The 24,249-nt window shown below is 47.6% G+C and overlaps 1 protein-coding gene across 2 annotated transcripts in view; it reads left to right on the top strand.

Annotated features, from left to right (window-relative positions):
• Positions 1-13,559: 13,559 nt before the first annotated feature.
• Positions 13,560-24,249, top strand: part of ASXL2 (ASXL transcriptional regulator 2) — a 133,530-nt gene continuing 122,840 nt past the window's right edge. Inside the window, exon 1 of one of the 2 annotated variants that reach the window (XM_056343190.1) lies at positions 13,560-13,793. In XM_056343190.1, the coding sequence (XP_056199165.1) occupies positions 13,737-13,793 (57 nt within the window). In that variant the 5' untranslated portion in view covers positions 13,560-13,736. The remainder of the gene's footprint in view (positions 13,794-24,249) is intronic. The other variant, XM_056343188.1, reaches the window with a different exon arrangement.

The following is a 24,249-nucleotide window of genomic DNA, read 5'->3' as shown; positions in this document are numbered from 1 at the left end:
CTCAGAAGATCTAGGGTGAGTCCCAAAGCATCTGGTGGTCAGTCTAGGTAAGGTGTTTTGTTTGTCCATTGTCTTGCCCAATGGGAGTCATCATTCCCCCTTTCTCAGTTAGGTCACAGACAATTCCATTGCTTTTGTGAAAATCCTTGACATCATGAATAGACAAAATCGCAGGATGTTGTATCAGGCCCACACTAAAGGGAAGATAAATCCCCACAGATGGAGCAAACATCTTGCAGGTCAATAGGCTGCCATGGGCAAAACGTCTCAACTCAGGAAATTTCACTTTGTTTAATTCACTGTCAGCTAACATAAGCTTTTCATTACTGGTTTAGGTATTGAGAAGAACTAGAAGACAAGCAATTAAACAAACACTTAGGGAAATTACTTTTTGCTCCCTGCCACAGCCCAACATCTTCTTTCCCTGCTAATCTCATTTCCCCATCTTTTCAGCGCATGCTGCGCTCACTGAGTGAGGCAATGGGCAATGCAGGAGGTGGGGCCAGTGCTTAATGGTTTCTGTCTACCACTCTCTGCTTCTTCCTCTTTTCTTCTGCTGCTCCTTGCTTCTTGCACCTCCCCTGCTTTGGTGTGGGAGCTGCAGTCCCTTTGGGGGTGTCCCAGCCCCAGTTTGGCTTATCCACCCGCCACAGTCCTGTCAGAGGTACCTCCTTTGGCACAAAGTGCCACCTTCCAAGAGTGTGTCTCCAGCTGTATCCCCAGCAATGTTGCCTTCCATGTGTTTTCTTTGCTTCCTTCTTTCACATTTCTTCTCGTACGTCTCCTCCTGTGCCCCAGGTTGTGTCACCACTCTGCCCTCGAATTTCTAAACAAAGACAGCCTCCCTAAGGTCAGAATCAATCTCCAACTGCTATCCACTGCTCGATCAGGAAATGGCCTGTAGTAAGATTTCTCCTGAAAAAAAAAGAGCTAATAATTCTGTAAGTTCTTGGGATAAAATTACTTTCACCTGAAATAGGCATTGTGGGAAGAGTCCCTGAAAGAGGTCAAAGAGGGGTTTGGAATAGGAGGACTTTTAGGATTTGATGATGTACCCTCAGGCTGGGGAGTCCCAGTACCCAGCTGTTCATGGTAGCAGCCTGCCAGGGCACTTCATCATCTGGAACTTTTTTCTGACTAGTTGGGCATAGGTGATGGTGGGTAGGAGGGCTGAAGCCTCATTCACACCCTTGGTATAACTTCAGATTGTCGCTTCAGAGGCCTGAGGTACCGAAGGAACGGGCCCGTTTGTCATTACAGCACTTGTCAATAACACAATGTCTTTGGGAGCCCCTGGTGTGTGCCGAGAGGCAGGGAAAGGTATCAGGAGTTCTGTGAACAATGGAGATACGCTAAGGTGTCTGCAAGGCCAAGGGAGGAGCCCAGAAGATCATAAGATAGCTTGCAGGGTCAAAGCTGAGTTAACAGTCTTTCCCTTAGCAGCATTCGACACAGTCTTTCCTTCCAAGGGAACGGTCTCCTTTTCTTGGTATGTATGTCCAGGACAGCGTGAAGACTGAAGCCAAGAAAAGCCTCTAAGTGCCTTGTAAGGCTGCTCATAGTGCGAAGATGCCCTCCGCAGGCACTCAGTGGGGAGCAGGTGCCTCTGTCTGCTGAGGTAGAAGGACTGATAGGAAATGAAACGCCTCTGTTCCTGGCTTTATGTTTCTTTTTCCCGACGGTCCTGCTAGTAGTGCAAGTTTCAGGAGGGGTGAGAGACTGAGGGCACCAGAGCTGCCCCAGCATCCCACCTCACAGCAGAGGAGGGGGATCTGCTGGAAAGAAGTGGCCAAGGAGCCTTAAGGGATACTGCCAGGTGACCACAACCTACACAAGTCTCGCTGGATTGCGTGTGAGCACCGAAGGGGGGTGCTCTGAAGGCAGCACCAGAGCTGGTCATACACACCAACGGGATAGTCTGGGATTCACCGAGCAAACCCAGTGTGGTGAGGAAGGTCCAGGCTTCAGGAGCTTGTCTTTTGCCCTGCCCTGGTACAGACGGCACATGGGCTGTGCCCACAGAAGTATTTCAGAGTCCTGATGAGCCTCTCTCAAAGTGGCTTACAGAGCCATGCCTGTAGCTAAGGCCACTGGAAAGACCAAGCGCTTCATCTCCCCACCACCCACAGGCTGCAGTTCCCGATACGGGAACGTCAGCTTTCTCAAGCAAGAAGTAGGTCTCCAACTGGCACAGTTGTGTCTCTTACAGGGGTTCTGCAGACTTACCTCATGTCAGTAAGAAGTCACCCTCGCTCTCATCACCGACCAACAGAGAAATACTGCTGGAAGTCTTTCATTGACCTGGGAAGAACAATCAGCTCTTCACTATCAGAAGTAATGGAAGGTAAGGATTTGAACAGCGGAAAATTCAAAGTAGAATCATAGAAGCGCTTTGGTTGGAAAAGACCTTTAAGATCATCAAGTCCAACCGTTAACCCAGCACTGCCAAGCCCACCACTAACCCATGGCCCTAAGTGCCACATCTACGTATGTAATACAGCTATCGTCCTGCAGCAAAACTGGCTCCTAAATGTTTAGCTTCATTGCCACTGCACCATATTCCCTACTATTTAATTTTCCACAAAATGTAAAGTGTCAGCTTAACTCCAGAAGCAGTACCTGGACTGAAGCGATGTGGCTCATCCCATCATACATATCAGATTTAGTAACCCAACTGCTGAGGAGCATATGGCGATTTCTGAGCTGATTCTGCAGCAGGCCTGCTTGGATTTCCTGGGGCACATGGGGATAATGCTTTGCCTGACCAAAGAGGTCCTGCTGGACCTGAGCTGGCTCTGCATAACCCCAGGTCAGCTATCTGCCTTCCCAGCAACCCAGGCACGCTGCAGGTGGGTGACAAGAGTTAAGAAGACAATACACCACGCTGTTGTGAAGTGACCATGTCGTATTTCAACTTTTCATTCAAGGCCGCATTCACTGATTCGCACAAAGTTCTGGGTTCCTGGGTTTTGTATCACTTTCAGAACTTAAAATAATTATTGTAAAGCTGTAGCCCCATACCACCCCCACCCCCCGCCCCCACCCTGCCCTGAAAAGCTATCTGTTCATTGCTTCAGCTCAGCAGTCTGATATTTGCTTGTTCTTTTTCCTGGCTGGAAGTATCAACCTGCAACCAGCTCACTGCTTGCTTTGAATCTGACTTTAGAAATAGGGGAAAAGGATTTAAACAGACTGACTGCTTCCAGCTCTCCCCAGCACAGGAGAGACACGGAGCTGCTGGAGCGGGGCCAGAGGAGGCCAGGCAGATGCTCAGGGGCTGGAGCAGCTCTGCTGTGGGGACAGGCTGGGAGAGCTGGGGTGGCTCAGCCTGGGGAGGAGAAGGCTGCGGGGAGACCTTAGAGCACCTGCCAGTGCCTAAAGGGGCCGGCAAGAAAGCTGGGGAGGGGCTTTGGGCAAGGGCAGGTGGCGATGGCACACGGGGGAATGGCTTTACATGAGAGAGGGGAGATGGAGATGAGAGATGAGGCAGAAATTCTTCCCTGTGAGGGCGGCGAGGCGCTGGCCCAGGCTGCCCAGAGCAGCTGTGGGTGCCCCATCCCTGGCAGGGCTCAAGGCCAGGCTGGACGGGGCTGGGGGCAGCCTGGGCTGGTGGGAGGGGGCCCTGCCTGTGGCGGGGGGTTGGGAACTGGATGTTCTTTAAGGTGCTTTCCCACCCAACCCATTCTGTGGCTGTATGATTACCAATTCTGCTTTACCGTTAATTCCTGTTTAATAAATATGAATTGTTTAAGCTTAAAGCAAAATGATTGTGATAACCTTGCTCCTGATTTTTACAAAGTGGGATAGTGCTGTGTTCATATATAATAAGGTCAGTCCTTCCTTTTGCCATCAGGGTTGAACTGATCCCCTTACAATGAACTGTGCTTCACTTCCGCCTATACAGCTTCAAGAGATAAAATTAGATCTGAGGAGAATGACCCCTGAGAGCAGCTGGCCGACCAAGCCACTTGCTCTGCAACATCTCTAATAAGCTGTAATTTGTACTTCAGCTATTATACTTCTTGCCACACTGAGAGCTAGATAAATGATGAAGAGAAAGAGGATTGAGGGATATTTTTTGAGATCACAGAATTAGAGAATCACACAATGGTTTGAGTGGGGAGGGACCTCTAAATGCCAAATAGTTCCACCTTACCACCACAGGCAGGGACCCCTCCCCCCAGCCCAGGCTGCCCCCAGCCCCGTCCAGCCTGGCCTTGAGCAGTGCCAGGGATGGGGCACCCACAGCTGCTCTGGGCAGCCTGGGCCAGCGCCTCGCCGCCCTCACAGGGAAGAATTTCTGCCTCATCTCTCATCTCCATCTCCTCTCTCTCATGTAAAGCCACTCCCCCGTGTGCCATCGCCACCTGCCCTTGCCCAAAGCCCCTCCCCAGCTTTCTTGCCGGCCCCTTTAGGCACTGGCAGGTGCTCTAAGGTCTCCCCGCAGCCTTCTCCTCCCCAGGCTGAGCCACCCCAGCTCTCCCAGCCTGTCCCCACAGCAGAGCTGCTCCAGCCCCTGAGCATCTCCCTGGCCTCCTCTGGCCCCGCTCCAGCAGCTCCGTGTCTCTCCTGTGCTGGGGACCCCAGAGCCGGACGCAGCGCTGCAGGGGGGTCTCACCAGAGTGGAGCAGAGGGGCAGAGCCCCCTCCCTCACCCTGCTGGCCGTGCTGGCTAAAGCCCAGGGTACGTTGGCTTTCTGGGCTGCAAGTGCACAGTGCCAGGTCATGTCCGACTTTTCATCCACCAGTACCCCCAAATCCTTCCCGGCAGGACTGCTCTTCTCTCTTCGTCCCCCAGCCTGTACTGATACGGGGCTGCCCTGACCCAGGTGCAGGACCTTGCACCAACAGTTTAACTCTGTGGCTTGCACAGGTGCTTTTGAAAGACAGACTTGTGTGGGGCATGGGTCCTTGGAGGTGCTGGCATGTGGGGCAGAATGTCCTCCCGAGAAGCATCCAGTGGAGTGTAGTTCCTGCTTGACTTTTAGGGTTGTGCTCCATTTCTTCACATGCCAGGACTAGACAACAGTCCTTGCACTTGATGGACAAGGATCCTGGCTGGGCTTTCAGCACTCTCTGCCACGTAGGGACTTCTGTGTCAGGGGTCCCCAGGTGCAGGAAGAAGAATACTGGGTGATAGTATTTGAAACAACACAAATAAACCTGCTTTTCTCTGGCAAGAACCTCCTCAGGTCTCCAAGGGGCTTTCAGATAGGTCCGTAGTGCACAGAGAGAAGTGATGCAGTGTTCCCTGAGCTCACAGCTACTGTGTGAGGTTTGGAGATGGAGAGCCTTGTCAGCACAGCACCGCATCTGAGCTACCAGCACCGCTCACACAGCGATTTTGTGTTGGGGTCTAACTCCTGCTAAGCGCGCAGCCCCTTCGGGAAGATGCGTAACACGGCTGTCCTTTGCAGGGTAGCTTTATGGTCAGGCTCCTGTTACCCCTAAGGGAGAAACTAAGTGAGTATCTTCAAGAATGCACTCAACATCATCTGAACTTTGAATCCCTTCACCTAACTCTTGCTTCTGTGGGCATTATCGCCTGTCAGGGAAGGAAGGGCAGTATGCTAGCAACTCAGTCTCTCGGCAGGCTCTCCGGTAAGTAAGCAGAAGCAAGGAGAAATGGATATGGAGCAAAAAAGATCCATGATTTCTACTGCCTTTTGTTTGTATTTGTGAAAATGTGACTTACAGAAATTAATTCGATAATCACAATGATTCCAAGTCTTACAAGATTCAGATATACTCCTAAAAATCCACGATCATGAAGAATAAGACTGGATAATAATTTAAGCTTCAATATTTTAATTTCTTTACATGAAAGTAATTTTCTAACACTTAAAATAATAGAAATAAAGCTGAAAGATATGCAAAGCACACCTGAAAACTTCACAAACAATAAATTTTAGCCTTGCTTCATTTTTAGCAGGTTGCTGGGGTTTTATCTGGTTGTTGTTAGGTATTTGTGGATAAACCTGCTGGTACAACATCCGTCTCAAAAAAGGCAAAATCTTGATTTGATAGTGGTTTACAGTCAGCTTAGCACAGGTGCACATCCAGGAGAAGCCATGCTTTCAGACAGGAGCACCGTCTGCAAAGTTATTCACCATTGCCGTTGCAGTGGGCTTTTGTAACAGGTAGAACTAAAGTTACCCGTGTGCGTGTCATTACACACAGGTGGAAGTCGGATGAAGAAAAGCAAGCTGGGTGATTAGTGTGGCTGGCCCTGGAAGAATCTGTGGGTACAGCGATACTGCACAAGGTGCAGGAGCAAATGTGCATGGCGCAGGTGTGCTAGGTGAAAGAAGCCAAAATAACTGGTATCCGTTCTCTGAAAGGCAGTATGGAATCAGGCTTCCTGACAGCCTGTGTGCATTGCCTAATGCTGTGATAAACTGTCAGGGAAGTGTGATACTGATCTTCGGGTAGGAGCGAAGAGAAACAAAATTATTTGGAATTTGTTAGATGGGCAGATTTGGGGTTTCTGGGCATGTTTTGAGCATTAGACTAAAACAAAGGCGGTTTTCAACTGGCTGAAAATCATGATCTTCTTCCAACTGCAGCTGTTGCTCCCTGTGGCCAGCTCCGGTCAGCCTTTTACCCAGGTGGATACGGTAATGCCCTAAGCAGATTTTCTTGTAAGGGATAAAAATGGTGATTTTCACCACACCCTTGCAGCAAATTCTTAACAGGGTACAGAAGAGAAGAGGAATGGTGAATGCTGGAATGTGTTGTTCTGTTGACTGAAGCCATAAGGAGATGGTAAATAGCATGTTCCCCACAAGATACCTTGGGGGACAGAATTTTATCTTATCATGTTAAAAATGAGATCCCCCTCTTCATTTTCAAAAGTGACCACATCCTACCCTACTTATCATCTAACATTCAAATATATTCCCAGATCCACTCAACTTGCAATGCCAGCCCCCGCTGTCCACTCGACTGATTTTCAAACCAGAATATTTCTATGCCTTAAAACGTTACTTTTGTCTCCTATAGCGACCCGTTGCCTCTTCTTTTACACTTCGTCATTGCCCCTTGCAGGCATGCTGTATTTCCGAGGTCGCAGGGCAATTCTGTTCTATGACTAGGAGGTCTGAGTCCTAGAATATGAGTAGCAAATACTTATCACTTGAGATGGAGCGTTAGAAAGTCAGCCCTGAGCTCATGTTTCTTACAGCACTGAGTTGCCATATGCAGGTATATTCATCCCCTGACTTGCAGTCAGCTGAAAGCTGGACACTGCTGAGCCAAGACTTCAGCAATCTCCTCCTCCACTTCTAGCTCCAAATCAGGTCCACAAAGTTCACACTTGGAGCCTGTTAGGCTCCAAGTTGAATCAATGCACTGTTTCTTCTAGCCCTCTTGTTGGTGTTGTGTGTGTGTCCCTTCCCCCTGCCCCCCCTAATTCCTTGTGTGGGAAGAGTGAGAGGGAAGTCGCCACTGCTAAGAAAGCCTATGGAGCAAATTCTTTTCCCAATGTTTGCCAGGAAAGGCTCAGGCAGAAAACTTTCAAATCCCAGCCTCCGCGGAAGCATTTGAAAAGCAGGCCCATTTTGCTACCGACAGCCGCGGGTATCAGCTGTGAACAGACACTTCTGGGCAGGCAGCGGAGCACGAGGTGCTCAGTGCAGCTGCAGGTGCTCCCTGGGGAGCGCAGAGAGCTCCTCTGCCCTGGTGACGCACCAAGACCTCCTGCACAGCAAGTTCCCTCTTCGCTTGCTGGCCAAGAGCCTCATCCAGGGTTTTATTGGGTTTGTTTGGGGTTTTTTTCACTTTCCTTTCTCATAACACGTGCTGGCTTTACTTCTAAAACCAGTTTTATGCACCTTAGCTTTATGTGCTTTGTATGCTCCTCTGAAGAAAGAAACCGTGGTACAGTAGATGTAGTAATAATAATAATAATAATAATAATAAATTATAATAATTAATAATAATAAATCATCTGCCTTGATGAGGCATGCCTGTTTATTTTTCTTTTGAAAGATGAGCTTTCAGGCTCCAGAGTGCAACACAGACCACAGCTACTTTAGTTTGGCAGTGGCTTCTCTTCCTGGAGATAAGTTCCCAACTCTGATGGCGTGTTAAATCCTAGCCCTGCCTCATCCCCTATGTAGCACTAGGTGCCAATGTGGAGGGATGTGAACAAGGCAGTATACAACTTTATCCTTGATTTTATACTTTCAAAGGAATAGCATGGGGAATGTGGCAGACAACAGCTGTGGGAGTTGCACTTTGTGACTTAGGAGCAGGAGTGTCTTCTGAAAAGAATTGTGATGCCTACTCGTGTGTCCTAGTGTTTTAAAAATGTAGATTTGTTCCATCACAGGAACTGATTCAGAGGAAAGGAAGATCGTATGAACTTTGTGGACCTGATTTGGAGCTAGAAGTGGAGGAGGAGATTGCTGAAGTCTTGGCTCAGCAGTGTCCAGCTTTCAGCTGACTGCAAGTCAGGGGATGAATATACCTGCATATGGCAACTCAGTGCTGTAAGAAACATGAGCTCAGGGCTGACTTTCTAACGCTCCATCTCAAGTGATAAGTATTTGCTACTCATATTCTAGGACTCAGACCTCCTAGTCATAGAACAGAATTGCCCTGCGACCTCGGAAATACAGCATGCCTGCAAGGGGCAATGACGAAGTGTAAAAGAAGAGGCAACGGGTCGCTATAGGAGACAAAAGTAACGTCTTAAGGCATAGAAATATTCTGGTTTGAAAATCAGTCGAGTGGACAGCGGGGGCTGGCATTGCAAGTTGAGTGGATCTGGGAATATATTTGAATGTTAGATGATAAGTAGGGTAGGATGTGGTCACTTTAGAAAATGAAGAGGGGGATCTCATTTTTAACATAAGAGCCAGCGAAGAGCTACATGGGGAAGAGCAATTCTGGATTAGAAAAATGATGAAACAGCCATGGATGGATATAATCAGGGCGTGACTGCATGGAGAAGGATTTTGCAGTGACTGAGGTACGGTATGTGACAGCCTGGATGAGATTTCTATTTGATCGAGGGGAAAGCTGCTACATTAGGTATTTTACACACCCGCTACCATCCTTCTCGACGAAGACAGCACATTCCATGGCATAATTCCGCCATTTCTAGAATCTGCTAATCTAAGGTCTCTGCATCAGTGGGTTCTTACATCAAAGGTGAAAATTAAACTCTGTTCTGCTCAGAAGACATTTTGGAACTTGTGAACAGTCATCCTGAGCAAAGTTCAAATGAGGAGGGGAGAATTCAGGCCATGTGTTCCAGTTTCAACCCATTCAGAGGATGGCTGTACTGGCTGATGTACTTTATTGATGGTGTAGGGGGATCAGTTCCCCAGAAATATTGAATTCCATGACACAGTTAAGTTGCAAAGGACACTTTGTTGCTAGACCTAATTTCCCTGGCATTTTTATCCAGATACAGGATCCTTGCCCAAGACTGCTGAATAGTGTTCTGAATGGCTGCAGCTTGAATGGAAGCTAGCACAAACCCCGCTATAGACTGGAAACATTAGGGATACTTTCAAAAGACAGAGTTATAATTAATGGTGTGTTGAGCTTTTGAGGCATGTACATCTTGTGGGGTTCTATTTATTTATTTATTTAACAGGTCATGTTAAAAGTAGTTCGTAAAACCGATGACATGTGCCCTCTATACCTAAGGAAACAAATTACCATTTGTCCAATTTGCTTGCAAAGAGTAAATATTTAAATATATACAAAATTTAAATAATAATAATAAAAATAAGTAAAATATTTAAATATATAGAAATATGCTCTTAGTGTTTGTTTGCACTGGCCACATATCTTATTTTGTATCTTTGGTCTCTTTTTCAGGAGACAGGAGGACAGGATGGGATGACAGGAGGCTGACTTGGAGCAGAATGCCCTGTACTTAAAGACGTCGTCTAAGTCAAGGCAATATGGAGATGAGACTGGAGTTAGCTGACATCTGTTAATTGAATCTGGTCTCTTCATCAGAGCAGAGAAAGCCCTAAACAGGCCTGTGATTTAGTTCTTCAGGTCCTGAAAGGCATTTTTGTACCTGAACCTCACTTGTATGCCCTAATTGCCAGGTGGTTTGCTACAGAATTTAAGGATTTGCAAGAATTTTTGTCATTGATACACAATAAAAGAGGGCAGGAAATGTAAAACTGACAAAGATAACCTCTGCTTCTTGCCAAGGGTTCACAGCTACCGGTTTGTGGAAACAGTATAAGTCATAATATAAAATATCTTAGATAAAGATTTTTAAATTCTGCTTACATATCTGGGGTAAGTACCCCCCACACCTATCCTCTGAAAAAATTTGTATTTTGTGTAAAAATTTGCAAAAAATGTTTCTAGTCATACTCTGTCCTTTCCTGCAGTCAGTTGCTATCAGATAGAGTTGCTCACTGCTGTGGCCATGTCATTAATGATCTCAAAGCCAGTGATTAATGTCTTCCAGCTTGTCTGACTTCCAATCTGGAAATTAAATGACCTTCAGAGAGTAACTTAAGATTCAGAACTCCAGGCTTAATGTAAAATTTGAGTGGAATAACATGATGGCTCACATCCTTAAGATGAAACAATTGATATGTGGTATGTGATTATCTTAGACCACAAATATTTCCTTAGCTCATTGGATGAATGATCTGGTTTTACTTTATCCAGAATGTGCACTTTTCTTTTTTTTAAAACCCCGGAAGCTACTGTTAAATAAGCTAGAGTGAAGTATGGCTAGACAGCAGAATGCACACAAAACACTGAGCCACAAGAGGTGGTGAAGGCATCTCACCAGGTACATGGGGACATGAGGAGCCCAGAGAAGAAGGTCAGATCACAGGATCACAGCATCACAGAATGGTGGGAGTCAGAAGGGACCCCTGGGACCACCCAGCCCACCCCCTGCTCAAGCAGGCTCTCCTAGAGCAGCTGCGCAGGGCCGCAGCCAGACGGGCTCTGAATGTCCCCAGAGAAGGAGACTGCACAGCCTCTCTGGGCAGCCTGTCCCCGTGCTCCGGCACCCTCAAGGGAAAGAAGTTTTTCCTGCCCTCCCCACGGAGCTCCCTGTGCTGCAGTTTGTGCCCGTTGCCCCTTGTCCTGTTGCTGGGCACCGCTGACAAGAGCCCGGCCCCGGCCCCCTGACACTGGCCCTTAAGGTACCTGTGTGCATCGCTCAGGTCCCCTCTCAGCCTTCTCCTGCCCAGGCTGAACAGCCCCAGCTCCCGCAGACTTTCCTCCTAGGAGAGATGCTCCAGATGCAGATGTTTGAGTACGAGCTGGTGGTGTGACCTCACCACAAATTAGACAAGTGGCATGCTGGCTACAGGAGGAAAAATTACTGTTCCCCCTGTATTTGGCACTTTTGGGGCCCCACGTTGTATAAAGTTTTAATCTGGGCTGCCTCCGGTTCAAGAAGGATGGGGAGAAGCTGGAGAGAGGCAGCACAGGACTACCAAGATGCTCGAGGTCATGGGGCATGCAATGCACGAGGAGAGGCTGGGGCTGCAGTGCTTGCTCCACCTCGGAGCAGCCCAGTACTACGTGAAGAGGACGGAGCCCAGCCGCTCTGGGTACTGTGGTGTAACGGGGGCAGTGGCTCAAACCGCCGTTTGGAGGTTCAGCTTGGACAGCAGGAAAAACTCCTCCAGAAGGTGCAGGTGCGCACTGGTGCAGGTCAGCCAGGCAGGGGGAGGAATCTCCAAGCTTGGATGATTTCAGGACATGGCCAATGCTGCAGTTAACCCAGCCTGAGGCTGCTGACAGTGCTGCTTTATGTGAGATTGAACTAGAGACCTTCCAGCCAAAGCCTCTGTGAATTTATGACTCGCAGTGTAAATCCAAAGAGCCACTAACATCGCGGGCTGGAGCAGGTACCACACTACATTTCAGAAAAAGAAGCAAGCTGCAGGTCAGGGAGTCAGTCTGAGATTCACCTAGGAGGTGGAGAAGTGGCCTTTCATCTTTGATCCTGGACTGGCTTACCGCTTCCATAGCCTTGGCGAGTGACTGTTCCCCAAAGGTTAGTTCGTTACGAGAACTCACTCCTTTCCCTTGATACTCAGTTCAATTTTGTATTGCACGACAGTTTATACTGTACATTTATGCACATTGGTCTGTTTTGGCATCATTGTCTAGTCACTGCACACGAGCTCACAACCTGCTGAAGGTGCTGTGAGAACAAAGGTGTACAAACACCTTTAAGGACCTTAAAGGCCCTTAAAAAGGGACCTGTTGTTAGAAGACCTATTGTCCCTGGCACTGTGGCTTTCCCCCGCAGATACATACTACAATTTTCCACATTCTCTTCCCATAGAAACAGGAACATACGATGCTGCACAGTGTGAGAAGCTGCACAGTGTGAGAAGCTGCTCATTTTTCTATGAAACCACAGTATGGAACAAGCAACCATTTGAGATGCTGCATAGACACATGTCCTTTGCAGGTAGGTAACAAGGTCTGGCTTTCAAATAGCTTTTCAAAGAGAATTAGCTTTTCTAGCCAGTCAGCGATGTCCCACCTTTAACAGGAAAGAAGATGGAAATACAATCACAAGTCTGGGTGGGGTGGGAGCATCACCTGGGAGCTCCTGGGGCTTCCATGGGCAGAAGCGGTCAAGAGAAGATGGGAAGGGATTGCAGCTCCGGAGGACGAGATGGGACAGGGGGACAGCTGTGCTGCAAAGGGCACCAGAAGCACGTGGAGCAGCGCTGCAGGAGAACACCCAACAGCTGGGACAGCCTGTCCTGGCAGCACAGGGATGGGAGCAGGCAGTAAGTGTTGGTGAGGGAGGTGGTGGTCAGCGGGCTGCGTAAGGGACAAAGGCAGCCACAGCTCTGGGCAACAGCGGAGGTGCTGACAGAGGAAGATGGCACCCGGGGTGCCAGTGATGCCAGGGTGTGTGATGCCAGGGCACAGCAGCTCCGACCACAGGTGTTGGTGCCTGGGAGAGGAGCACAGACAGAGGCGTGTGGTGGCCTGGGCCACATGTGGTAGCCCCCATGGGGGTGCATGGTGTCTCGGGCCACGTGTGGTAGCCCCCGGGGGGGTGCACGGTTGCCAGCAGCAAGGGAAGGGAGCCAAGCAGCTGGCTGCTGCTGCAAAGCCATGGGTGGCGGGGAGCCGAGCTTGCTGGTATGGGGGGAAGGAAAGCAGGGCAGGTGCAGGAAGGGTTTGGAGGCTCCCGGTGTCTGTCGCGACAGGAAGGCAAGTGGCTAGGAGCAGGGCGGGCTAGTCGTCACCCCACAGCAACTGCTGACTGCAGGTGTCAAGACGGGCGAGAGGCGGCTCCCGGGGTCGCCTGGGCCAGGCCTGAAAGAGCCAGAGCCGTTTGCTAGCGGCTGGTAGCGGCGCTGCCCCCATCACCCCCCCGCCCCTTTATCCCTCCCCCTCCCCGTCCCCGTCCCGTTTTCCCCCCCCCCCGCTCAGGCCGCGCCCTTTGGCGGTGCCGCGGGGCGGGCCGTACGCATGCGCGGGTCGGGGGCGGGGCTCTGAGCCGCGCGGCCCCGCCCCTCCCCCCGCCCGTACAGTAGGAGGAGTCACGCGGCGGGGTCACATGACCGCGGCCCTTTACAGTAGGATCCCAATATGGCAGCGGCGGCAGGCGCAGGGGCCGCTGCCGTCGGGGCTGTCCGCACTTAGGGCCGCTGCCGCCGCCCGTGCCGCTTCCCCCCTCCGCTTTCCCCCCCCCCCCCTTCCCGGACGGGCGGAGCCCTCAGGGTACCTCGGAGTCAGCTGCGCCCTGTCGCGTCCGACATGAGGGAGAAGGGCCGCAGGAAGAAGGGCAGGACCTGGGCAGAGGCCGCCCGGACGGTACGCGGGGCCTGCGGGGGGCAGTAGGCCCTGAGGCGGTTGGGGCGTGTCAGGGGCATCTCGGCCGCGGCGGGTCGTGCGGGGGGCTGCCTCCGGCGGGGGGTGGGGCTGCCGGGGTGCGCGGGGGAAGGGGTCCGTGTGAGCTGCCGGCCTGCCCCTGCCGCCCCCTGCTGCCCCTTGCAACCCCCAGCCCCATGTCTCCAACTTGCTTCCGATGCCGTGTGCTTGCATGGCCAGGGTTTGTTTTATTTTTTTATTTTTATTTTGACCTTTTCTACACTTGCTTAATGTTTCTAGGGATGAATTTATATGGGAAGCTCTGTGGAGGTGGGATTACCTTTTCATATTTGCAAAAACGCTGTGATTAATGAGGGTGTGAATAATATGTGCCATCAAATATTATCCTGTACAATGGGAGTTTTTTTTCAGTATTTTCAGTGTTCTTGGTGCCTTTCCTGTAGCAGCACTTGTTGCAGTAGGAGCTACTGACTTGCCTGGGGTCAGGTAGTGAGTTGCAAGCCCTAAAAGGAGAGTTTTTATCTTCTAATTTCCCAGTCTGACAGTCTTTGTTACTATCTTGTTAGTTTGTTATTGCCCTGTTTTCAAGATGGACTTGCTGTAGTTTTGCGTGGGGCAGGCACGTTAGAAGGGGGGTAAAATAAAAGGGAAGTTGAGTGCTGGGACAAGCAAAAAGAGAGGAAACTAAAAAAGTGCAACCTGCAGGAGCTGAACACAACTGTTGAATTGCGAAAGCACAACATATGCTCCTGAGATATCTGTATTTGCAGCTTGCATTTGGGTCTGCCTAATGGAGAGGGGGAGGAGTTCAGGTTTTGTCATTACCATTCTGAAAGTGGTATCTGTTAAAACAAGACTTGAAAAGTCTGGCTAGAAAGCAAATGTAAATAGGCATCTGCGGCTGAGACTTGCAAGTGTTATTTTAATGAATGGTGAATTTTTTGGGCCATGTATTTACAGTTTGAAAGGCATCAAAATAGCTGTTCTTCTTCCAGGAGATAAGATGCAGTTAACTATTTTAAGGATGTAAGACACTAGGCCACAGGTGAACACTTTGGTACTTCTTTGTATATGTTTTGGTGTATCTTTTTTTTAACAACTTGCTTTGGGAAAAAAAAGTGGAAGAATCTCCGATGTAGGGTACAAGTGGGACCAGATCTTTTTCAGCCTGTGTGCACTGCTGTTCATCCACTGATCTCTTCCAGAATCCACTTAAAGGCTAAAACGTGTATATAGAAAAGCTGCACTGAAAACCATCAAAACTGAAGGTTACATGAAACCCTGGGTTGCATACCTAGGTCCATGGCAGAGGCAGCCAAAATTAGGAAGAGATGAGTAGATGCTTGCCAAAAGTGAGGTTTTGGCAAATATTTCTGTTTGTGTATTTGGCAGGAATGTTAAAATATTCTGGTCAAACTCCAACTCCAATCTTCAAAAACTTTCCCTGTGTTTTTGGTTTGAAATAATGTCTTTTGATTCTTGTCCTAGCTTGTGTGCTCATATTGGCTTCTCAGCTGCCAGTGGTTGAAGTTCGTAGCGTATATTATGTTATAAAAATGCATTAAGAAATGTGACAGCTCTCAGGTACCCTATCCTTATGCTCCTGAAAGGTAACATAAAGCTTTCCTCAAGCTTAAGAACCCTGCCATTTTGTCTTCAGCGTTGTGTTGCATCTCTGCGCTCTTTTGCGGAGTTAGTTTGCTTGCTGAACTCTCTAGGCTGGCTTGCTGTGGGGTGAGCCCTGACAGCCACAGGTCAGCATGGAGCCGCAGGGCAAGGGGCTTGCAGTTCTGGGTTTTGACAGCAGCTGGCTGTACACCTGGCAGTCCCCGAGCAGCAGCATAAGGTCATCACAGCTGGTGTTTTCTGTGGCAATTCTGTCCTCTCTCTGCCTCCTTGCTCTCCCTGTCACCTCACTGATGGTGCTCAGAGGTAGTTCAGGGAGCTAAACCAGCAAAAAAACATCATTGTTGTTGTAGTGCTGATCTGGCTTCGTGCCAGTTCAGGTTTCCTAACCAGGTATTTGGGATTAGGTGTCCTCCAGTGCAAGGGAGGTGATGGGAATGTGGGGAGGGGAGAGCACGGAGGTAATTTCTGCTAGAATTATCTTAGGGGAGGGCACCCAGGTAATTTTCTACATGAATTAGCTTAATCTGTTGTAGCAGTTCAGTGCTAACTGGAAACAAGGTGGAAGCGATGGATGCGTGGCCTTTCTGCTTGGTGGAAGGACCTCGGGCAGGTGTATGGGCAAGGTGGATTCAGTGGGAATCGAGCTGTGTTTGCCCTTAGATGTATAGGACTATCAATTGGAGCAGACTTGCAGTGTGAAGTAAGGAAAGGGTGCCCCATGCGGGCAGCGCGCTCAGGGAGGAAGTTACTGTTGATAAACAATCTTTTTCTTATTTCCTGGCTCATTCAGTCAATTTGCAGCTGCGGATGACTGTTAACTTGTGACTTTTCTTGAGACAATGGCTGGGTGTCCTTGCACTTAAAGTAAAAAGATTCGTTAAGGTGTAAGAGCTGATAATGTATAGTACGCAAGTTTAAGATAATAGTTCACAATTTTAAGGTAAATACACCGTATATATGTCTAACCTGGAGTATACTCCTCAGACACAGTGGTGGAGCAACTGAAGTGCAGACACACACCAATGGGACAGTGTGTCTAAAGAAAAGAGGTGATTTACGTAGTCTGCTGAAAGACTAGAACAGGCAGATTCCATCTGGCAATGGTAAATTCGAGGTTTAGTGGCTTTTTTTCTGGCCTCAAGGCCATCTCACGGAGCCTGTGTGTCCAAGCTGCTGAACCTCCAGCCTTTAAACTGGATGATGTGTTCAGGCCGCCTTTGGCGGGCTGGCCTGTGCTAATTGCTGAACTGCCACCATGAACTGGTGTTCTGGCTCAATTTGTAGTCTAGCATACAGATCTGTGCCAGGGACCTGATACTAACCTGATGGTGCAGACAGCTGGGCTGGTGCCTGTGTGGTGTCCTGCTGTGACAGTTTAGGCGTATGGATGTGGTGATCAGGAAACTGTAGCTGGTGCAGGCAGATGAGAACACATAGTAGTACTTGCTTTAGTGTGATTTGGGTAAGCATTATCATTGTAGTATTGAATAGTGTCTGTATCAGTAGACATTGATATATTGACATATATCAATATATATTGTGATATGTGTAGTTGTCAGAGCTGTGGCTATTGCTCTTGCTTATGTTGAGCACAGTCCTTGTGGTGCAGCTTTCTAAAATAAGAGAGGGACCAGAGCACAGCCAAGTGCTCCGTGCATCTTCCTGCTGCCAACCTCTGCTCTGCTGTGTGATGGAGTACGGCAGTGAATCAGCTGTTGTGGTGTGTTCATGGGCTGTTTAGATCTAGCAAGAAGTCCCATTGCTGGACAGAAGCCACAAACAAGCTGTCTCTGTGCTTTGTTTGCGTGGGGGAAAGTGTATGCTGTCACGTGCGAAGTTCGAAGAAATTTGGTGTTTGTTTTTCATGGGAAGTCCCTGTGTGTGACCTGACCGAACAGTTTTCTGCTGTACAGCCTCTTAGTACTGAGGCATAGGAGCTGTGTAAATGTGGGCTGGAGGGGGTCTGTCTCTAAGTGCTCCTTGGCCAGGTCATCTGGGAAGACAAAAAGCAGTCTTTTATGCAACCTGTTTGTGACAGGGAGCTGCTGCAGTCGTGTTTTTTCCTGTGTGCTGGTTTCCTGTTGGGTCAAACGGACTTCGTTGGTTTCGGAGGGTGGAAATCCAGTGTGAGAATGCCCTTGGGGATGCAAACAGAGCCTATATGTGTTGCAGTGGGCACCTCTGAAGGCGTAGACATCCAAGTATGAGCCCTGTCACGATGCTGTGCAGCTCTTGTGATGTGAACTCAGCTTCTCTTGCTGTAGGGGCTTGTTTGCATCACTTGTGTCAACTGAAGAATTAAAATGAAAAGATGTGCCATCTCTGAAACTGATAGCGCAGAACACACAATCTGATCTGGTGTTCGCAGGCCCATCTGCTATGTCAAACAGAAGATAATGTAGTAAGGTCAAAAGGCAAAGTCAAGTAGAAAGCTTATTTGTTAGGGAAAGAAATAGCATGCTTTTGCAAGTTGACTTCATTAAGACTGTCTTTTTTACTAAGGTGTGTTTTCTGGGGGGCGATGAGGTAAGGAATCTGAGGGATGCCAGTTTTCCCTGCTCTCCGTTAAGATGTACGCAGAAGAGAGGGTGGAAGGATCCAAATCGTAGCGGTTGCCTGCTTGTCTACAAGTATCTGGGTCCATTTGCTCACCCATATACACAAACTTAAAAATCTGCAAAGGTTCCGAGACTGCTGCAGAAATATGCAGAAATTCAGAGGATTCTGTAAAACACCAATTTGAGGGACCGATCAGCCTAGTAGACAATGCTGTTGATTTTTACTACTACTTATTTCAAGTGCCCAGCTACAGCTTTTCAGCCTATAGGTTGGCAGAGCTGAATTATGTGTGCTTGGAGACTGGTTTTTGAGGGAAGAGTAGTACTTGGTTTAACTGGGTACAAAATGCATGTGATGTCTGAGGCTGACTTCATTTCACCAGTCCTTCAAATGTCTGGTCGCTCAATTGGAAAAACATCTGGAGCATGATTTGGAGCACAGCAGGTCTTCCTTGGTGAATCTGAGAACTGGCTTTTCACTTCTAAGCAAGGTATTGAACAAGGTAGCACTGTAGAAGGCTAAATGATTAATCAGAGCTTGTGAAATGAACTGGTAGTTGAGGCTGGTATGGCTTTTTTTTTGTCGTTGAGGGGGTGGTTTGCTGTGTGTTAGGTTTGTTGGTGTTTTTTGGGTGGTTTTGTTGTTTTTTTGGTTTTTTCTGTAAATCCCCTAAGTATTATCACAGCTTCCTTCCCCATCCCATCTGTGTCCAGGTACAAGACCTGTTTCCACTGAGGACAAGAGATGGTGCCTAAGGTCGGTCTGTTAAACGCTTTTGCAGAGACTTATGTGAGACAGGCATAGTGGAGTTGGTAGCCACCGCACTGGTCACCAAGCCATTATATGGTGTCCTCCTGCCACGTGACATATCTACGTGCCTGCTAGCCAGGAAAATACCTTGGCAGTGTTTCTAGAGAAATGCTCGTGGCTACACAAGACTGCATAAAAGTTGGCACAAACTTTGTCACATGTTAATAGAGAACTGCAGTTTTCTTCCCTACTTACTCATACGCGTCTTTTATTGACCACAGTACCTAGATGTACCTGCATTTTTTCAAGGTTTTTTTTTAAGGCTTTTGCTGTAAAATTCAGCAATTGTTCTGCAAATGTGAACTCTGTTTTGGCCCAGCATAGGTTGTACCCTTTGGATACCTGCTCTTCTGGATGCTAGAACTTCTAGTGAACTGAAAGTTGTTTTAAGCTCATCTTGGGAATCTGTAAGAGACAAATGAACTTAACAATTTGGTTCTCATATGGAAACAGAATTTGGAAAGGATGAGGTGAAAGAGTAATCAATTTTAATTGCTGTAGCAAACTGGCAGACTACAGAATCTGGCCTTCTTCCAATCATGATAATCCAATTATATGCCTGCCATTTTAAAAACTAATTTCCAAGTCATAGCCTGTGTTCCTGCTAGGAACTTTAACCTCTTAAAGGCATGGAAATCCCTGTAAGTTATGACACATAGCTGCTGCTTTGGATGTGCAGTTGTGCTTGCTCTGGCTGGAGTTGGGTAAGCTAAACGAGTAGTAGCTTTGTAGCTGATCTACAGGGTTGACAATGCAATGCTATGCTAAGGTGTGTTAATTTTATTAGTATGAGTACAAGGTGTGTGTTTTTTTTTTTTTTAAAGATACTTGAGGGGGCTGGCTCTTGGCTTGAGGGTAGTGGAGTCTGTCCATCCCAAATGCAGCTGGTAAAATCTTGGAGTGTAATTTCAGTCCTGCAAAGCAGGGCGGAGGCAGATGTGCAAGCACCCAGCTCAGCCCTGCAGCACGGAAGAGGAAACGGGGAGCAGCAGTGCCAGGCGGGGAATCCCCACCAGCTGCAGAGCATCAAAGCCCTGCCCATGAGTGCCTCACACAGCATGCTCAGAGCTGAGGTTTGGGCAACTGTTCACCTTGTTCTGTGTTCCAGGAGAAAAATTCAGTGCTACTGAAGGATCTCAAACATGTTATCTTTATTTCTATTTTCTTTTAAAACAATAAATGCAGTTTAGGTATTAACTTTAATACAGAGCTTAGGTGTACTTTTGCTTGGTCTCTCTCATTAGCTTTGTTTTAGCACAGAAGGATTTAAAGGTATCACGTAGACTTCCTTGCGTGAGGGCATCTCCAGCTGCAAGAGCATTGAAATGGGTTTTCTGCAAAAATTGTGGTCTCCTTTCGTACAAGCTGAGAAATGTAGATGTGCAAGCTCGTCTTGAGCATTTTTCATGCAAGGCTTTTCCAAGTGAGACTCTTTGAGACCAAAAACCACTTTTGTTTCCCGGATATGGTCTTTGCAGCATCTGCAGAAGATAGTTTAAATGAACCTGGCTATTGTGTAGTAAAAGCACATTTAGCGTCCTAAAGGAGTGGAAGAATCATCTTTTTAGTTAAATGTAGTTGGATTCTGGCTATCATGCAAGCTTTTCCTATAAAAAGAGGGAAATTCAAATACTTGTATGTTCTCTTATGAAAGCAGGCTGGGAGAGCTGGAGTGGCTCAGCCTGGGGAGGAGAAGGCTGCGGGGAGACCTTAGAGCACCTGCCAGTGCCTAAAGGGGCCAGCAAGAAAGCTGGGGAGGGGCTTTGGGCAAGGGCAGGTGGCGATGGCACACGGGGGAATGGCTTTACCTGAGAGAGGGGAGATGGAGATGAGAGATGAGGCAGAAATTCTTCCCTGTGAGGGTGGCGAGGCGCTGGCCCAGGCTGCCCAGAGCAGCTGTGGGTGCCCCATCCCTGGCAGTGCTCAAGGCCAGGCTGGACGGGGCTGGGTGCTCCCTGGGCTGCTGGGAAGGGTCTCTGCCTGTGGCAGGGGTGGGAACTGGATGTTCTTTAAGGTCTCTTCCCACCTAACCCCTTCTGTGATTCTGTGAAGCCCATGCTTCACAGTCTACATTTTTGTGAGCCAAGTACTATTTGCATTGGTGAGTAACATGGAGTAATAAAGTCACCCTGCAGAAGGGAATTGGTGGCGAGGAGGAGCAGGTATCAGCACTGCCTGCTACAAGATTTTGTGTTGGGGTAGCTCTGGTTTGACCCACAGGGCTGAACTTTTGCTACTGCCTGTTGCACACTACAGGTGCTCTGAACTGAGAGGTGCTCCTCTGCCTTCATCCAAAGACAATCCATTGGCTTCCCCACTAGCTGCTCTGGAAAGTGAGTTGAAGCACACTTAAGTGCTCAGTTGTCTCAACTGAAAGCCAGCATCGTGTGTGCTGCTCTGGTCAGAGTTCAAACTATAATAATGTAGATATGACAGGTATTATTGCCCAGATAACTCCAATGCTGAATGAAGATTGTCCTGTGGCTTTCCAGTTCAATTCTGCATGTATATCCATCCATCACCTACAGTGCGTGTTAGAACACCAGAAGCAGATGCTTGATATAGCTGGGTTTTTTTCTGTGATAGTCAGGTTTTCTGCTGATGTGGTTAGCTTAAACTGTTTGGAGGAGTAAAAATAGAGGGCTAAAACCAGCTGAGACATTTATCTAATTTTTCCTGTGTCTCTAAAATGTCTCTGCTGTGGGATCTTCTCAGAGGTCTGATCTGAATTTGTGTCCTGAATGAGGCAGCTTCAGTAGGACATAGTGAAAATACTTTCACTGTTATTGAATAGCCTTTCAAGTAAAATGTGAGACATTGGATAATTATGCCTATCATTTATGTTCTGCAGATGCTACAGAACTCTGCTTTACAGAGAAGTAGAGCAGCATTGCTGTTGTGGAATTGAGTGGGGATGAAAATTTGGAGGACTAAGTATGTGAGCTTATTTGATAGCTGTGGCTGTAAGATTATACATTATTTTTAATGTTTTTAAAGAAAAAGCCTGCAATGGTACAACATTTGTTGTTTTAGTGCAGAAGCCAAGGGGTGGCAAGTGCTGTCTGCCAGCCTTGTGTTTGGAGAGTGTGGGAGAAGGTGTAAGCTTTGGAACTTGCTTTTATAGGATGCTAAAGGCTTGCATGGGCTTGTGGAAATTTGTTGCGGGTTACTAAAGACCTGGAAACTTCTTTTATTTTTGAAGTCCCAAGCAACATGGAAAATGGGAGAGCAGCCTCCTGGGATGTTGGGATGCTAGATAGTTGCACAGAAGATCCATCAAGATCCACTATGGCCCCATATGGATTGGTGTTTTAAGTATTTAGTTCAACTTCAGGCTGCTAAAATGGTTTCTTGCTCTTTGTAAACAAAAGATGTTGCTAATGTGCTAAAGGAACTGGCCAACATGATTGCAAGCTGACTCTTTATTGTCCGTAAAGGGCTGTGGTGAACTGGGGAAAGCTCCTTGTGAGTGGAAGAGGGGAAAATGTCACACTCCTGTCCAAAAGGGTGAGAGGGAGGATATGGGGAAATAGGCCTGGTCATCCTTATTTGGGTCCTTGGGAAGGTATGGAAGAAATATTCCTGGAAGCTGCTTTCTTGTGCATGTAGAAAAATGTGGGTTTCAGCAGGGACAGCCAGTGTGGATTTACCAAAGGTAAGCTGTTGCTGAACAAGGTGATGAGATGGCTGGCTCTGTCAAGGAAGACAGAGCAGTGGATGGTGTTTACCTTGCCTTTAATATGACTTTTGGTGTAATCTTTTTCCTATAGTGTTCTTATGACCAAGCTGGTGAGACACAGGCTGGATAAGCAGGTAGTGAGGTTGTTGCTAAATTGACTGGACAGCCAGGCACCAAGATCTTAACAGTCATGCAGAGGTCCGCTAGCTCCTGTGTTTCGGTGGTGACCCTTGGGTTTTGGTACTGAGGCTGATACTGAGCTGATAGTCTTAACTGAAAGGGTTTTCCAGCGCTGGAACAGACTGCCCGGGGAAGAGGTGGAGTCCCCATCCCTAGAAGGATTTAAAAGATGTGTAGATGAGGTGCTTAGGGACAAGGTTTAGTGGTGGGCTCTATCTTAAAGGTCTTTTCCAACCTAAATGATTCTCTGATGCTTTGTGTTGGTGTTTGGATGTGTACCGAAGGTTCCTGTTGTATGGGCAGAATCCTAATACAGTGATCATCAGGGCTTGGTGACTTAGAAATGCTTCTGCAGGAGAACAGCAATCTAAACCACGCTTGGCAACACAGACGCGCTACTTCTCTGGTTTGCTCTAAAAGCAGAGGAGGGACAGTAAACTTGACCACCCACAGACAGTTATCTGTGGTGTCTGTTGTAGCCATAGTGTAATGTCTTTAAATCCTTATAATGTGGTTGTGACTCTTATATTCCCTTGCAGGGGAAATGGCTGCCCTGTTAAGACAACTGTTTAGGAGCTGGGTATCTTTTAGATGCTGAAATGTAATCTAATTTTGTAATAGCTAAGTGTTGACTCTTGTAAAGAAGTGTACAGTGTGATTATAAATGTGCATGATAAACCTCCCAATTTTTCTTAAATTAGCATGAATTTATTTGCCCAGTTAAAACCAAGTATATACTTTTAGACTACAACTTCAGGAAGCGTATGTGACTGTCCAGTCAGCTATGTTAGATACTTACATGAGTTGTTTTTTAAATTGAGCTTGCTTCTTTTTCACCTAAGTGCATAAAAAGAAAAATTCAATAGCAGCAGGATTAAGGTCTGTTTGCCAGCTCTCCAGTAGGTTCAGTATGCTTTTATCTTCAGGTAAATTTAACTGAAAGAGCTTGAGAGTGTAAGAGAGCTCAGTCAAACTAAAGGGCAACAGCTGTACCTGTTTGTAGTGCTTTGATGTGTGCATAATGTTTGCCTCACACACAGACAATATTTTGTTTGTATGTGGTTCTGCAGTCGTTCCATGTAAGAACATCCAAAGGAATCCTTGCTTAAATGCATTTTTGTTCACTCTAGGCCAAACTGATGTGACTACTGGTGACTTCCAGCCAGGAAGCCTGACTGATGTCATTGCAATGATGCAACTTCAGGGCAGGAACTGAACTTCTGAACTTCTCTCTTTGGGACAGATGAAAGCTTTATTTTCAAGAGCACAGAATACTGCAATGCCATTGCTGCAAACTGTGCGTTCTCCTAAAACTGTTTTCAGTGGCTCTATAGATATTAGACACAGTTTTTCCTTCTAATAACTACAGTGGCTCTGCTGGAGCCTGAGTGCATTTAGTTTTGTTTTACTGGATTCTGAATTCAAAATGGATTTGATAAGATCACTCTGTAAAAGTGGTCCTGTTCTTTTTCTGGCAAGTCATGCAATCTGTGTTCTGCTGGGAAGAATCCTTTCTTCCCCGCTTTGCATGTGGGGAAATTTGAATTTGCTCTTAAACTTCTTACAAGGCACAGCAATAAA

The sequence above is a fragment of the Falco biarmicus genome, chromosome 6 (genome assembly GCF_023638135.1).
Source record: "Falco biarmicus isolate bFalBia1 chromosome 6, bFalBia1.pri, whole genome shotgun sequence".
NCBI lineage: Eukaryota > Metazoa > Chordata > Aves > Falconiformes > Falconidae > Falco > Falco biarmicus.
The sequence above is the reverse complement of the archived record's forward strand: the minus strand, read 5'-3'. Positions and strand labels throughout refer to the sequence as shown.